The following is a 15,638-nucleotide window of genomic DNA, read 5'->3' as shown; positions in this document are numbered from 1 at the left end:
TTATAGAAGCCAATTCAGAAGAACAGTGCCCATGGAAGTATCCGTAGAAAAGGCATGCAGCAGAAACAGTAAGTCTATAAGACAGAGAGTGGAGAGACTCCATTAGAGTCATTAATTAACCTAACTGCCCTCTTCTGAATGGAATCTAGAAGCCTGAGAGAGGTTTTGGGGGGCATCGCCCCAGATGTGGGAAGAATATTCCATGGTAGGGTGGATTTGCGATTTGTACAGAGTGAACAGCTGTTTGGAAGAAAAGTAACGCTGGGAGCAAAAGAGAAAAACCAAAGTTTTTCAGATGCAGAGGAAGCAATATTTGTAATGTGCTTGTGCCAAGAGAGATTAGAAGTCAGGGTAATCCCCAAAAGAGATATATCATTTCGCCTAGAAATCGGAGTGTCACTAAAGATAAGCATAGGAGCAGAAGAATCCTTTTTGCGAGATATAAGACAAGACTGAGTTTTAGAAGAGTTGAAATCAACCAAGTTTCTTTACCCCACTGCAGAATTACCTGAAGATTGGCATTTAAGGAATTGGTAGCAGATTTTCGAGAAGTTGAAGCTGATTGAGCAGGACAAGGTTTCTCAAAATGGAAAGTGCAATGCAACGTGCTATTATCGGCAAAAATATGGATAGGATTTCCAGTCAATGGAAGAAGTCAAAGATTTCCAGTCAATGGATTCTTGTATATAACGTCATTTATATACAAGAGGAAAAGAGTGGGGGAAAGAACTGAACCTTCGAGGAAAACAGCATTAGTGAAGAAGTTAGAAGACAGAGCCATCTACCATCACCCTCAGTGAGCAATCAGAGAAAACTGGATAATCAATTACAAAAAACATTTGGCAAACCGTAAGATGGAAACTTGTTTAGAAGACCTTTATGCCAAAGCCTTTGAGATGTCAAGAGCAACTGCTTGTTTCACCGAATGTTTTCATTGAATTCGTCCATAAATAGGTAACATAAGCCAGAATATCACCAGTGGATCGACTCTGACTGAATCCAAATTGGCAATCATTGATCAGGTGGAAGGTTTTTAGGCGAGTTGGCGGTTAATTAATTTCTCCATTACTTTAGAAAGAATAAAAGTAATTGCAATGGGACAATATTTAGATGGAAGGGATTTGTCATCCTTTTTAGGAACTGACTGGATATGAGCAAATTTCCAAGCAGAAAGAAAACCCCTTTGGAATAAGAAAGTTAAAAAAGGCAGCAAAGAACAGGAGTAAGTTCAGGAACATAGGTTTTGAGAACAAGTGGAGAAATACCATCAGGACCTGGAGCTTTCTGAGCATCAAGTTTCGTCAAAATCGTTCTGACATCCTTTTGATGGAAGACCACAGGAGGCATTGAATGGAGCATGTTGGGAATGGTGGGAGGTGTTTTACCAAGATCATTAATACATGAGTTGGAAGAAAATGGGATGCTAGCAGGTCAGCTTTATTCTTGGCTGAAGTGACAATAGAACCATTTGATTTTGACAGAGGTGGACAAAAGTTGCGGCCAATAGCTTTGGCAAGAGACCAGAATGCTCAGCTACCATTAGGGCAAGAAGCAAGTTTTCTTCTCTTAGCCTGTTTAATATCTAGTGTGGACTGATTAATAACTGCTTTACAATTGTTGTGAACTTTGGTGTAAGCAGAAAAGTAAACTGAAGGATTTGAAACAAGCCAATTACATATGCAACGTTCTTCTCTTGAAGAACGTTGCATATGTAATTGCAACGTTGCCTTAGCACATTTATTGGAAAACTAAGGTTTAAATAAAGGAAGAGATTTTAAAGTGGAGTGTGGAATAAAGGATTGCATTCCTACAAGAATAATTTCACTGACCCGATCTGAGCAAATGTTGACATCAGAAGTTTTGAAACAGTAATCTGACCAAGTAAAAAGAGAAAAAAAAAAATCTTGCAGGTCATCCCATTTTCTATTCTTGCAATGCCAAACAACAAGAGGTTGGGAACAGCCATGATATAAAGGCTCCCTTGAATAAGAGATAATCACCAAGTTGTGATCTGAGGTGCCTAAAGGACCACTCACTTTGATCATGTGCTTAGGAACGGTTGTTTGTGAGAAAAAGATCAAGCATGTTGGCTGTATGGTTAGGATTGTCCGGTATTCTTGTAGGTAAATCAACAATCTGTGCAAGGTCATTAGTAACTGCAAAAGCCTAAGCATCTCAGCCAGCGGGGTCGGTGTGACTAGAAAACGGAAGCCAGCTGGAGTTGTGAACATTAAAATCACCAAGGAAAATTACCTCACTGTTGGGAAAGTTGGACTGAAGAAAATAAAGTTGCAAACAGAGGAAGTCAAAGAGCTTCAAGTGATTAGTGGAGTTGGGAGAATGGTAGAGACAACAGATGAATTTGACAAAATGAAGTTGAGAGATTTTAAGCCGGAAACCATCGAAGAAAGCAGATGATTCCAAATTACCAAGTCTCTGACAGGGAATATTGGAATGGACATATGCACAAGTACAACCTTTGAAGCGAAAAGAATCATACAGTGAATAATTTTGGCAAGCAATAACAGATTCTGTCAGAAAAAGTACATGGAGTTTGGCAGATTGCAAGTGGAAATGGACATCATTGAGATTAGAATTGACACCATGCATATTTGTGAAATGAACTAGGAAGTGTTTGGGAGGTTTAGATCTTTTCACAGATAAGCTTACTCTATGAGTTTGACAATTCATGGTGTATCCAATAGTAACAAAAAGTTGGAGGTGGGGAATGCTGTATGACGTAATGAAATTTTTGGATATGGCATACACTTGGTAAGAATATACCCAGATCTTTGACATAACGTGGCCTCTAACAATGACCCCGCATACACACTACTCGGACTCCCTCCAGTCACTATCTGGCAGAGTAGAGGTAGCAAGTTATACACTAGCTGATCCGGAAGCCTCCTAAAGAGTTACCAATAGGTTTGGTCCGGTGTACTAGGGGCCGGCCTGCAAACACCGTTTTAGAGCTGTACCCTCAAAATGTAAGGAAGATTGGATCCCGCCATGATGTTCCATCATAACCTCAAAAGTCATACTACATGATGGAAGAGATGCGGACGGGTTGACCCAGAAACTTAGCTCTGGAGACTAAACATGGGTTCCACCACTTCAGGTCTCCAATAAGCAAAGTGATGCACTTCAAGTCTCCAATAAGTAAAGTGGTGGTATTGCACCAGTTGATGGGAGTCGTCTACCACCTAGTATTGCTTGGTAACACAGAGGGGTGGCATTCCTCCATGTGGTGTGGGTGCTACACCTGGGTGGTCACCCACAGTGTGCTTGTGCATGGAGGTCTATACCCAGGATTACTAACAGTCCCACCATAGTGAAGGGGCATTAGCAGAGGATTTGGCTGTCACAAACCTTCTGGACTTCGCCGAAATTGGGTCCACTTGACTTTAATATCACTCCGAATATCAGTTCCATCAGCATTTTAGACTCCCAGGTAGCAAGTACACCTTGTCTGGCATATCTTAAAATATTTGTGACAACCTCTCTGCCTCCAAGAACATTACAAGCAGCCTTTGCTGCTGCTTCTGAAAATACTGCTAATTTAAAGTAAAGGGAACTCTATTATTGATGATCTCATCTTTTCCAGCAGTTTATAAAGTGCTGTTGAGCTTACTTCCTCTCATGCTAATTCAGTGTTGTATGCAGTGTCTTTCAGTGTCAATGTTTTCTGAAATTCTAGAACTTGAATTTCTGCGTTCACAACACCAACAAGTAGCTCACCACAATAGGCTTTGAATGCTCAAAAAATGCCCTGATCCATGGGCTGAATTATTGCAGATATTCCTTGGCAGAAACAACTCTAATCTTGCCATCTTTCAATTTCAGGACATCAGCCAAAGGATGAGCTGAGCAGCGATCCAATAGTAACAGAGCCTTTTCTTCAAGTTTTTGGAAAGCAAGAGGCATCTCACTGATGGCACAAACTTGCTTTCAAACCACGTAGCAAATATACTCATCATCCAAGCTTTAAAGCTATTTTTATAAATCATATGTAGAGATTTCATGTTGATGTGCTTAAAACACCAGGGATTTGGGCTTTTACCAATGCATAATAGCTTTAGCTTATGATTTCCAGTCTAGTTTTCACACAGTAACTCTGTTAGTTTTCATATCTGCTTTGTTGAGCACCTTTGTTAATATCCCGTGACTTGTCAGGGAGAAGTTTATAGTACAGCACTGTTTTGTCACTGTTGTACAACTATTCATCTAAGAATTTACTATTGTGAATCATATTACACAGAAATTCAAGAAACTTTTCTGCTGCTGTAATGCCACCAAATGCAGATTCCTACAAGACTAACCCGGGACATCCCATGAAAAGCATTCCACTCCAAAGACGCCCTTCAGAAGGTTTTAAAATTTGTCATCATCTCCACTAAGTAGCTTATGAAATTTAAGTGCCTGTGCTTTCAAAATCACCCCATTTATCAGTACTCCTTCACTACACTTCTGTAGAAACCACTTGTATAAGCATTGGTCCTCACTGTTTTCACAGTCTAGTTTTCCTTCTTTGGAAACCTATTTCTTCTACAGAGTCTACGAATGAACACAATTCGCAAAATGTAGTACATTTTGTTTCGCCACTCTTAACTTTCTCAATAATCTTAACTTTTCTTAAACTGCATAATTTTTTTCTTTTGATGGCCATTCCTACAGATTTACTAATTTTGGCATGTATTTATTTCTGATACCCTAAAATTTACCATGTTTTTAGAAAACTAAATCAAAATCAAACCATCTAGCCTATCATAATGCCAAAGTGAAATCACGTGATTTCTCCATAAATCACTTTACATATATTTTTGTCTAGTTTAGCGCTTAACAGTTTTTGCTGTCCTAAGTGAAATTTCTAGCCGAAGCAAGATGGCATGTGCTGTTGTTTACAAAAATTTACTTTGTAACTAATGTAATGCACTTGAACAGTAGTCATATCTCCCTCCAGAGATAGCTGTTTGTAATTAGCATTTCACTGATATACTCTTTTATTGCATCTAGCTGAGGGGAGAAACTAGGTGTCAACAGTAATTAGTCTCGGACAAGTCTTGTTTACAAAAATTACTCTGCAACTGAATACATCTAAGCAAATACACAGCCAATTTTTAGCTAATTTCCCCTCTTGAAAATATTGTAGTAGGACGTACAGTAGATACAAGTATATACAATATTCACTTTTTCTGGTTTCCAATATGAAATTGCTAGTTGTTTGAAAGCACTACTTTTTTCATAATTTGTTTTGAGGGACACAATCATACTCACAGTGTATCCAAAACCACAGTGTAAAGAGCCATGTTATATCAAGGTTGCACTGTATACTGAATTTCTTCACAGCACAATAATTTTTCTCATACTGGCTAAATTAATCATTAACTGTATATTTACAAATGTCTATTTTAAATGAGAATTACAAAAATTCTGCAGTGTTAATAAGAGTGACTATAAATTTCTCTTGATTAATTAATACTGGCACATTCCGAACACATGCTTAGAGAACTACGTATTTTGCTACATCCAACATCAAATTCATAACATTCCCCCCCCCCCTTATCTCCAGAGTAACTTTTGCTCTGGAGATAAAAACAATTTATTTTTTGTCGGACAGTGTATTTAAGGCCACCCACAATTTGAGATAGGATTAATTATGTTGTTCCTATTAGGAAATACAGTAACCTGGAAAGTGCAGGATGGTGGAGAGGGGATTAAAACAAAGGTCTACGTGGCACACGTAATTATATATACTGTGTTAAAGTAAAAGCAGAAACATACACACATATACTTGCTTATTTACTAATGCTAAGAGTAAATTAAATAAATGTAATGAATTTGAAATGCTACTTAAGTAAAATGCTGACATAACAGGAACATCAAAAACATTATCTCTACCCCTGATAAGAGGATGCAGAATTTAAATAACACGTACAAGGGATACAGAAAGGTTGCACAAACATGACAGGAAGAATGCTTTTAGTCAAGAAGCAGATGTCAACAGACAAGTGATCAGCATAATACTGAATCAGTCTGTTATACAGGCACTAGGAAACCAGAAATAAGGTAACATGTTATTAACCCACATAAATGTTAGAGTATAATAACTATTCAAATAAACAGAGTAGAGCAACAAAGCACAGTCTTATGATGGGGATTGTAATTTTCCAAATACTGATTGCCACCAGCCAACATCCATTTACTGTCCAACTTCAAACTCACAGAACCAACTTTTCATCTTCCTCGTTTGTTCATTCAACTGCCGTTTTCTGGAACAATCTTCCTTCATACATATTTCCTGAAAATTACAGTCTACAGAAGTTCAAGTCCAATGTCAACAAATATCTTCTCAACCTCCAACCCAAGTACGGTACTAAGTACTACATGCTTTACACTTGAACTTCTTAGAGTAAATATCATTGGTATACAGGTATTAGAACCTGTATACCAATGATATTTGCATTGGTATACAGGTTCTAATACCTCTCATGTTTGTGGTTTACATAAAAAAAAAAATTTTTTTAAAAATTCAGTCACTTATTCAGCTGCAGAATTTACTTAATGACTACTTTATATGTCGATATGCATTAAAAACAAGTGGCAGCAATCAGTGTTTTGTTTTTGTAGAAGTGATTACACAAGCCATTTAAATTCCCTTCAGTAGACTTTGTAGACTTCAGTAGATTTTTGTTAAAAATTATATTTTTAACAGATACCAGAGAAAAATTTACCACAGAGTAACTGGAAGTAAGAAAACAATCTTGTTGTCAGAAAGTGTTATTTAAGGGCATCCACATTTTGAGATGGGATTAATTCTTATGCTGTTTCTAATAGGAAGCGCAGTAACCTGCAAAGTGCAGAAAGGAAGGGAGGGAATTAAAACCAAAAGGCTTTCGTGGCACATTAATTAAAATTATATAAAATTGGTAAATGGGAATTAATTCTAGAAGCTTCTAAGCTTTTTCTATGCCAACAAAAGGTAATTTTCAGGGTTTAGACCAAAATGAATGTCAAATGGCTTGGTGGCAGAGAAGAAAAAGGAGTGGGTTTTTATGAATTGTCAAGGTTATGGAATCTTACTAATCAAGCCACTTAGGCATGCTAAGGCATTATGAGAAGTCTTTGGCCAAGAGCACAAATTAAAATAGCAAATTCTTTGCTTATGTTAACATTAAGAACTGGATGAACCATATTGGTCTACTTGTATGATAAGCAAAAGTGTTGAAGGATATGTACAGGCTGCTGATAAACCGAATAAATATTTTGCATCTACATTCACATGTAAAGAAGCTTTTAGAAATGTGGATACCATAAGTCTAATACTGATTAGGCATTAAATAATTTTATAACTGAAGGGAAACTAAAAGAACTGCTAAATGTAAACAAAAGGCACCAGGGCTAATGAAATCTATCCATTTAGTTTAATACAGTATCTTCACAGACCAATATTACAAACAGAATCCCAAGAGACCCTTTTCTTGATATTTACTAATGACACTAATTTAAGTATTTCAGGCTTGATGTCTCAATTTTCTCTTATAAATGCAGAGATTTGTAGAGATTCTGAAACACACATGAATTTGCTATTTAACACACACACACACACACACACACACACACACACACACACACACACACACACACACACACACACACACACACACACACACACACTTATTCAATTACTGAAGAGAAAGTATTTTTACTTGATCTGCCTGAAATGTACCCAAGTGGACCTTAATGTATAAAAAATATATACATTACACTCAACTTTATTTTCTGGAATGCAAGAGAGGGACCAATAATGTCATGTCCATAAAGAACATCACACTACAGAACACCTAAACACATTTGCAAATGCATTTTTTTACTAATTAACTACCAAATAAAATTAACTGCAATTTGACTTTCTGAAAGTGTTAAAGTAGCATTGCTATAAAAATTTGACAAATACATGGATTTAAAAACAAAATACTAACCTGACACAGAAATATTTCTAAGTCACAAAACGTTTCATTGTTCACAGATTCCAGCATTCTAGGTAACATCTTTGAGAAAACTTCTTTGTCATTTTCGCATTCCATTAGTGAGGTATTTGCACTGCTAACAGCCATTTCAAAAGTATCATTGAAATTCTGTAATTCAGTAAATAATAATTCCTTTGCTAATGGAGAAGATGAAGGAGCAGCGTTTTCTGAATCAACAGGACTGATACCCAACAATGGTTCAAATGGTTCCAAATCCAGTGTTCCAAGAGTGTCTGGCATACAGTTGCTCAGGATGGAATTTAAAGGTGCAGAACCATCAGTTTGCCCCTGTTCGTCAGTGCAATCAAAAGCCTTGTGTTTATCATTAAGATCCACTATTTCATCTAAAAGAATAAAACACTTTTATTAAAAAAAAAAAAAGGGTTTTTTGCCAACATATTATTAAAAATAATCTGAAAATAGTTTTGCATTAATCAGAATAATAAATTTAATAAAGTTGTGTTGAATTAGGGCATAGGAATAACAAAGTGCAGCTAAACTTTATGAAAGAGCTAGTTAACATTTAAAGACAGAAAAATGTGAATTATAAAGACATACTTATAAGTTTAGCATCAAAACATTCCAGCAGCTTAAATGATAATGCAAGGTAAAAGTATGTAGTGTCAAGGATGACAAATACTAGTTTATGTGGTACCAAAGAATGACAATGTTTAACCTTCCTTTTTCTCAATTTGATAATACATACAAGATTTAACCATCTATAACAGCAGAAAACAAGTACCCAAATCCATAATGTATTCCTCAAAATTGTGGAAAGCACATATATCACTGAAATTTTCAAAATATAATGTACAAGTAAATGCATTTAATCTTAATTTTAATTTAATAAATTTCTTTTTGAAAAATGTCTGCTTAAAAGTTGGATGTATTCCCAAATATAATAATCATTTTAGAAGCAAACCACAATTTTTGGAACTTTATTGCCAACTGAATAAAATTTAAAAAATTAGGTCTGCAATTTCATTATTAGACTGTAAATCAGCCAACTCCATTTGAAATTCTGGGATTTCTATTAATCTGATTAAAAATGTGGCTTCATATGAATTTAACACTTGATTTTTATTTTTTTTCTTTCATCTGAGTCCATCAAAATATTTGTTTTGTAAGTGTTATGCATAGGGTAGGGGACATCCAACCCAAAACATAAAATGAAGACAGCAGGTCACATGGGTCCTCACCAGCAGCAAGATGTGTTCCTTGGCACTATTTGCATATTTTTCAAAATATAACTTAATTCTTGTTCATCAAAAATGTTTATATTACTATAAACATGGGAAACATTAATATTTTCCATATTAATATGGGAAGTAACACTTAGAACTGTCTACGTATGTAGACAGTTCTAAGTGTTACTTCCCATAAATTTGCTGAATTTATTCTTAATTTACAAGTTGAGAAACAGGTTGAATTTTTTACCGAGAAAATATCCTTTGATATCTGTTCCACTGGCCTTTGACAATAACTTGCTTGTCAAATAATTAATTACTCTTATAATTTCACTGGTTGAAGTTATAAGTCAGTGTTCTCCCTAGGACCTATCAAACGGGTGCACTGCCCAGCTAAAATTTAAGAGATTCTCTCGGTACCGTATGCCACTGCTCACTGATCTCTATCAATAATAATTCAAACATAGTATGCAATCGAGATCAATGCGACAAGAGCACATAATGTTAAATTATGCAATTAATTTGTGTTCCGGATTGCTTAAGCCACATTATAACAGAAAATTTTATAATATTGCAAAATATTACACTTCCCCACCTGGCTGGCAAAATTTTCTGGGGAGAACACTGTAAATTCATGTTGTGAGTTCTGCCCTCGTCTTTTTCCTGTGACTGTTTGGAAATACCTGAATTTGTGCTGCAAGTTCTTCCCCCACCACCATACAGCTATTGTCTGTGTAGTAGGCTAGGTTTCCTAGTATTTATAAAACATTACTATATGCTATACTACAATTATTGAATATGACATACTGAATAAAACATTACTTGTAATGCAATGAAGTTCATTTTAAACTATTCAACACTAAAATTTCAAGTACAAAATATGATGCCAATCTGATTATCAATTCCTGGTACTACTTATCTTGACGTTGGAACTACCACTCCAACTGTTACAAACTATAGTATAAAATAAACTACAATGATATTCACAGTAAATTAGCACACTTTTATAGAAAGTAATATATATATATATATATATATATATATATATATATATATATATATATATATAAAAAAAAAAAAAAAAAAAAAAAAAAACACACACCTTTCTGTAATTCCACAAAAACTGACAAGCAAGTACTTAGCCTAAAATGTCAGCAGACAAAAGGTATAACCTGATGCAAGAATTAAAAAATTTTAATTTAATCCTTGGAATACTTGCTGATTTAAAAAAAAAACAAACAAAAAAAAAAAACGCAAATATCAGAATGATAAAAACTACACATGATCAAAAAAACACTTAAAGCTTAAACAGAAACTAACCATCTCATTACAGCTCTGAAAACGGTAACCAATTCATTTTGTCTGAAGAAAGGATAACTGAATTAAAGTGACTGTATATTTTGATTGCATCTGCCTTTAAATATAGTGCCTAAAAGAAAACAAACAGCCCAGAGGATAATGATTTGAAATGTAAACATAGATAATTATTTATTTTTGAAAATGGGTGCACTGTACTATATACAATAAACTGCAGTATGTGTATTTTATTCCACCCACACCATGCCTGTCCAAATGTAACAGGACTTCCAGTGGACAGATTTTGATGAAAAATTATATTTGGGCCTTTAAAAATTTTTGTTAATCCATTCCAAATTTCATTAAAATTGGACAAATGGAAATTATTTCTTTTTCCTCACAAATTGTATGAGAAAGAGAAATTCATAATTAAATGTAGTTTTAATGATGTATTGTTAGCTTTAGACAGTTTGGCATACTTTGCATGTATTGTTGAAGGCACCTCCGTAGCCAGGTGGGAAGGAGCAGCAGTGCGTAGCACACGCTTCTTGATTAGACCAGGGTTCGAGCCCGTCACCACCAAATACAGAGGATGCGGAAAGGTCAGGGAATGACCACCGCATATCCTGGAGCAATATGGCCTTAGTTGCTCATGATCCTAAAAACCAAACATGTATTGTTCTGTAAATACTTGTTAATGTGGTGTGTCGCTTGCAAAGATATATATATAGAGAGAGATAAGAGACTTAGAAGTATATGGGAGAAGGTAAACATTATACAGTTGTAATTAAACTGAAAGGCCTTGTTTGGAGAATATAAAATTGTAGAGCTTTATTAAGTGTTCTATAAAATTATAATCTTAGTTGGACAACCCATCAAATTATGTGAAGTAATGCCAAGTAAGAAAGAGTTAATAAAGACATTTTTACTTGAAGTATTTTAGTTTACTAATGTGAAAAGGACAACCGGTACACAATACTCATGTTGTGTACTAACAGTACACAACTGTTCTTTGCATACCAATAAACTAATTAAAATACTTCATGGCAGATGTCTTTATTAGCTTTCTTATTCAAGTACAAGGTTTTAATTTTTATAAAACTTCATGAAGAAACCCATACACATACAGCAAACTAACTCATGAAATGGTTAATAAAAGTCAAGCAGTATCTTGAAATTGTACTTTACTTACATTCAAATATAGTAATTATATAAAAATAGATTATATGAAAAAGAATAATATTCAGAAGACTAATCATTAATACAAACATTTGTCATAAATGCCATCTACAAATTAAAATAAAATTATGTGACTTACCTGTGCTAGCCTGGATGTAACAATCTCTGGATAAGACTCCTGTCATATTGAAGCACTCCATACTCACATTGGTTACATTGGTGACACACTGAGAATGAGTCACTTCTGCAGGACAAACACATGAAAGAGCTAAGACTCCTAGGTCTGTTTCCCATTCCTTGACATTGCTGCATTCTTTTTCCTTAAAAAGTGAAGAAAGAGAAGAGAGATATGAGAGGGGGGAAAAAGTAGTGATGTACACAGCATACAGCTTTACTTCTCTTGAAATTTAAATCGTGGAATTTATTTTATACATAATTTTTTTAAATTATAATTGGAAAATTATGTAGAGTAATGTATTTAAAATCGTACCCAAGTGAAAAACATTTTAATATTTAGTTGTGTTCAAAGTGTGAGAAATGGAGATGAAAAGTGACACTTTTGTGCAATCTAGTAGTACTAGGTACATGATTATTATACTCTTTTCTTCTAAACAGTGGTAACTCTGTAAAAATTCAGAAATCCACCAACTATGGAATACTTTTCTACATCTGGAACAATGCTGACACATCCTCTAAAACTTGACTCTATCCAAAAGACATCAGTCAAGTTAATTAATGATACTTTTTTTCTTATGAACTCACTCCACTCCCTATCTCACAGTCATTTGTTCTGCATGCCTTTTCTAGATGTTTTTCCATGGGCACTGTTTTTCTCAATATCTGTGATTTCACCTGTTACTTCTAAATCGATTTAAAACACATGCACTAACTAGTCAACTATCCTTTGGAAAAATCTTTCTTCTTGATGTATTTCCAAGATACTCAGTGTCAACAAGCATCTTCAGTCTTCTCAACCCTCATTTTACTACAGTGTTATAGGTTATAATAACCTCTGATAAGGTTACTATAAAAAAACTCAAGTTTGTAGCATGCTTTTAATAATGCTGGTTAAATTCCATTATGATATTTTTCATCTAGTGGTAATACTCTTCAACTGGAATGTGCAGCCACAGCCTGGAAAACAAGGTGTCAGGGTTTTCAAGGCCTGATGTAAGTTATCAGGGAACAAATAATTACATGGGCTATTTTAAATATACATGCACCTATTCTTAACTAAGAGTAAGAACAGGTGCATGTACGCCAATGCTAGGAGCACAATAAATGAATTTCATGTAGTGATGGTCAAGTCATCAAATGCAGACATTCTGTGGAGAGTACAATGTGTACAGAAAGGACATTGCAGCTAAAGATACATAGACTAACCCAGTTTCCAAACTGAAATTTATATGTAAATAGTACTATAAATAGTACTAACATTTAATCTTATCAGAAGATATAAAACATTTCTATAACTTAAATTAATAAAATAACTATAACACAAAATTTAAAATATAAGCATCAATTAGGAGGCACATCCCACTTAGCCCTGACTAAACGAGATACTCTTATGATTTATCTCTCACCCATCCCAGTGAACCAGATTTCCATCCCTGCCACTGGCAGACAGGGTTGGAAATCTGGTTCACTGGGATGAGTGAGAGATACTCTTATGACAGGCTCTAGTATCAATTGTGTCCTCCTTTTAAACACTTATACAATAAAATTGTTAAAGTGAAAAGCCTTCTGTCCACACACATGATCCATAGATTACTGTGATCCAAAAAGCCAGAAAGGACATAAAAGATGTAATGGGTATTGCTCTTAATTAGGAAGCATATGGAATTTAAGGCAATACAACCAGTTGACAAGGATGGCCAGTGCAATGTTGAGTCAGTTTGGTATGACAAGCACAGGGAAAGCAAAAATGAAAATAGGAGTATGTTAAAGGCCAATAATTTAGAATGTCTTATAATGGAGGATTTTAACTTTCTAGATATTGACTAGAACTTATGGGTTGGTCACTCACATAGTAGTAAGACTTTTGTAGATTGATTGCACGACTTTTTTTGATCAGGAGTAATGATCTTGATCTCATTACCAGCAGTGATTATTCATGCATTAAGAACCTGCAAATAAAAGGGCCACTAGATGGCAGTGATCACAGTGTATTGATTTGGGATTTACTTAAAGATGTAACTACCATCAAGGGTAAAGGGAAGGGTTTTTGTTCTTGTAAAGGTGACTACAGTGGTCTTAGACAGTTTTTAAATACTATACAGTGTGACCAACCGATTAGGTTACCTCGGCAAATTTTAAATGGAAAGAAATCAAGGAATTAATCATAAAAGCTACTAGGCTTTTCATAACAACTAAGAAATACTGTTCAAGGTGTAGGCCTAAATGGATGTCAGATGAGCTAATGAGACGTGTTGAAGAGAAGAAAAATGCATGGAATGCATATAAATTATCAGGTGATAATTAACTAGTAGATATAAAGTAGTCTGCAATCAAGTTAGAAAGGTTAGCAAGCTAAGGAAGATTATGAGAGATCTTTGATAAAAGAAAAACAGCAGACTTCTTTACTTATGTAAACACTAAAAGAAAGGAGATGAATCACATTGGCCCACTTGATATCGATAGGTTTAACTGTTGATGCTGCAGCACAGGTTGCTGACAAACTGAATAAGTATTTTGCATCTACATTTATTCATGAGAATTCCTTAGAAAATTGGACACCAGAAGTTTATCAAATTCTAACGTGGGACTAAATGATTTTGTAATAACTGAGCAAAGTGGAGAGGAAAAATTGTTGAAGTTAAACATAAGAAAGGCACCTGGGGTGGGTGGGATATATCCAACTATACTAAAAGAGGTGGCAAAGGAAGTAAGCAAACCCTTAGCCATAAATATGAGGGGATCCTTGGATTCAGGGGAGGTCCCCAAGAACTGGAGATGTGCGAATGTATCCCCAGTTCACAAAGGGTGACAAGTAATTATAGCCCTGTTAGCTTAACATCTGTTCAGGGGAAAATAATGGAGCCACTGGTTAAAGAAGTAATGCAGGACCATCTAGACAGGAGTGCAGTTATATTTCAGTAACAGCATGAATTTGTTAAAGGGAAATTGTATATGACCAATTTCATTGGGTACTATGATGCAGTCACAAAGGAATCGGATGCAAAAAATAATTTTGATATTATACACTTAAATTTCAAGAAAGTTTTCAATACTGTGGTACATAAAAGACTGCTGTACAAATTAGAGCAATGTGGCATTAAGGACAAGTTATTACTATGGATAAAGGGCTGGTTGAGTGGGAGAAGACAGAGTGGATATTAATGGACAGTTCTCTTCATGGATGGATGTTATATAGTGGAGTAGCCAAGGGTTCAGTGCTGGGTCCAGTGTTTTCTGTATTTATTAATGAAGGTATGGGAATCCCTTGATTAGCGCGATTAATTGGTTCCGCGAAAATGGCACGCTATGCGAAATCACACTAATCAAAGTTAATAATCAATACAAAATAGCCTAATTCATTCCAAGACCTACAATATACCAAACAATATTTTTAAAAATACGTTTTTTTATGGCAATTTAATGTACAGCAGTATAAAAGCAAAGGATAATTATAAATATTTGCAGTACAGTAATCAAAAGTTTATTGAAATTAAAAAAATTACAATATATAACTCACTATTTCTTTGTAAAATATTTCAAAAGGCTGGTTTGCGCAAATTTTTCTTTCTTCCTTTCATCATAAATTTGCTTGTATGGATACACATCTTTTTCAATGTTCCTGTGAATTTGCATACTGCACTCTATATCTGGGTCTGCATCAATGATTAGTTGTTTCAAATTTTCAGCTGTGCAAAATATTCCTTCAAGTTCTTTTAATGTCAACTTCTTTTCTTGAACATTTTCTTCCTTGCAAATTTCCACCTCGTCATAT

At 34.9% G+C, this 15,638-nt stretch overlaps 1 protein-coding gene across 1 annotated transcript in view; it reads right to left on the bottom strand.

Annotated features, from left to right (window-relative positions):
• The window catches only part of LOC150075233 (uncharacterized), a 53,785-nt gene that overhangs the window by 19,736 nt on the left and 18,411 nt on the right, over positions 1 to 15,638 (bottom strand). The window contains exons 3-4 of the mRNA XM_090389261.1: positions 11,829 to 12,009; positions 7,980 to 8,371 (exon numbers count right to left, since the gene is read on the bottom strand). Coding sequence (XP_090245387.1) covers positions 7,980 to 8,371; positions 11,829 to 11,889 — 453 coding nt within the window. The 5' untranslated portion in view covers positions 11,890 to 12,009. The remainder of the gene's footprint in view (positions 1 to 7,979; positions 8,372 to 11,828; positions 12,010 to 15,638) is intronic.

Source organism: Mastigoproctus giganteus, chromosome 14, assembly GCF_048544385.1.
Source record: "Mastigoproctus giganteus isolate SK-2022 chromosome 14, ASM4854438v1, whole genome shotgun sequence".
In the NCBI taxonomy this organism is placed as follows: Eukaryota; Metazoa; Arthropoda; class Arachnida; order Uropygi; family Thelyphonidae; genus Mastigoproctus; species Mastigoproctus giganteus.
This window is presented reverse-complemented; position numbering and strand designations above follow the sequence as displayed.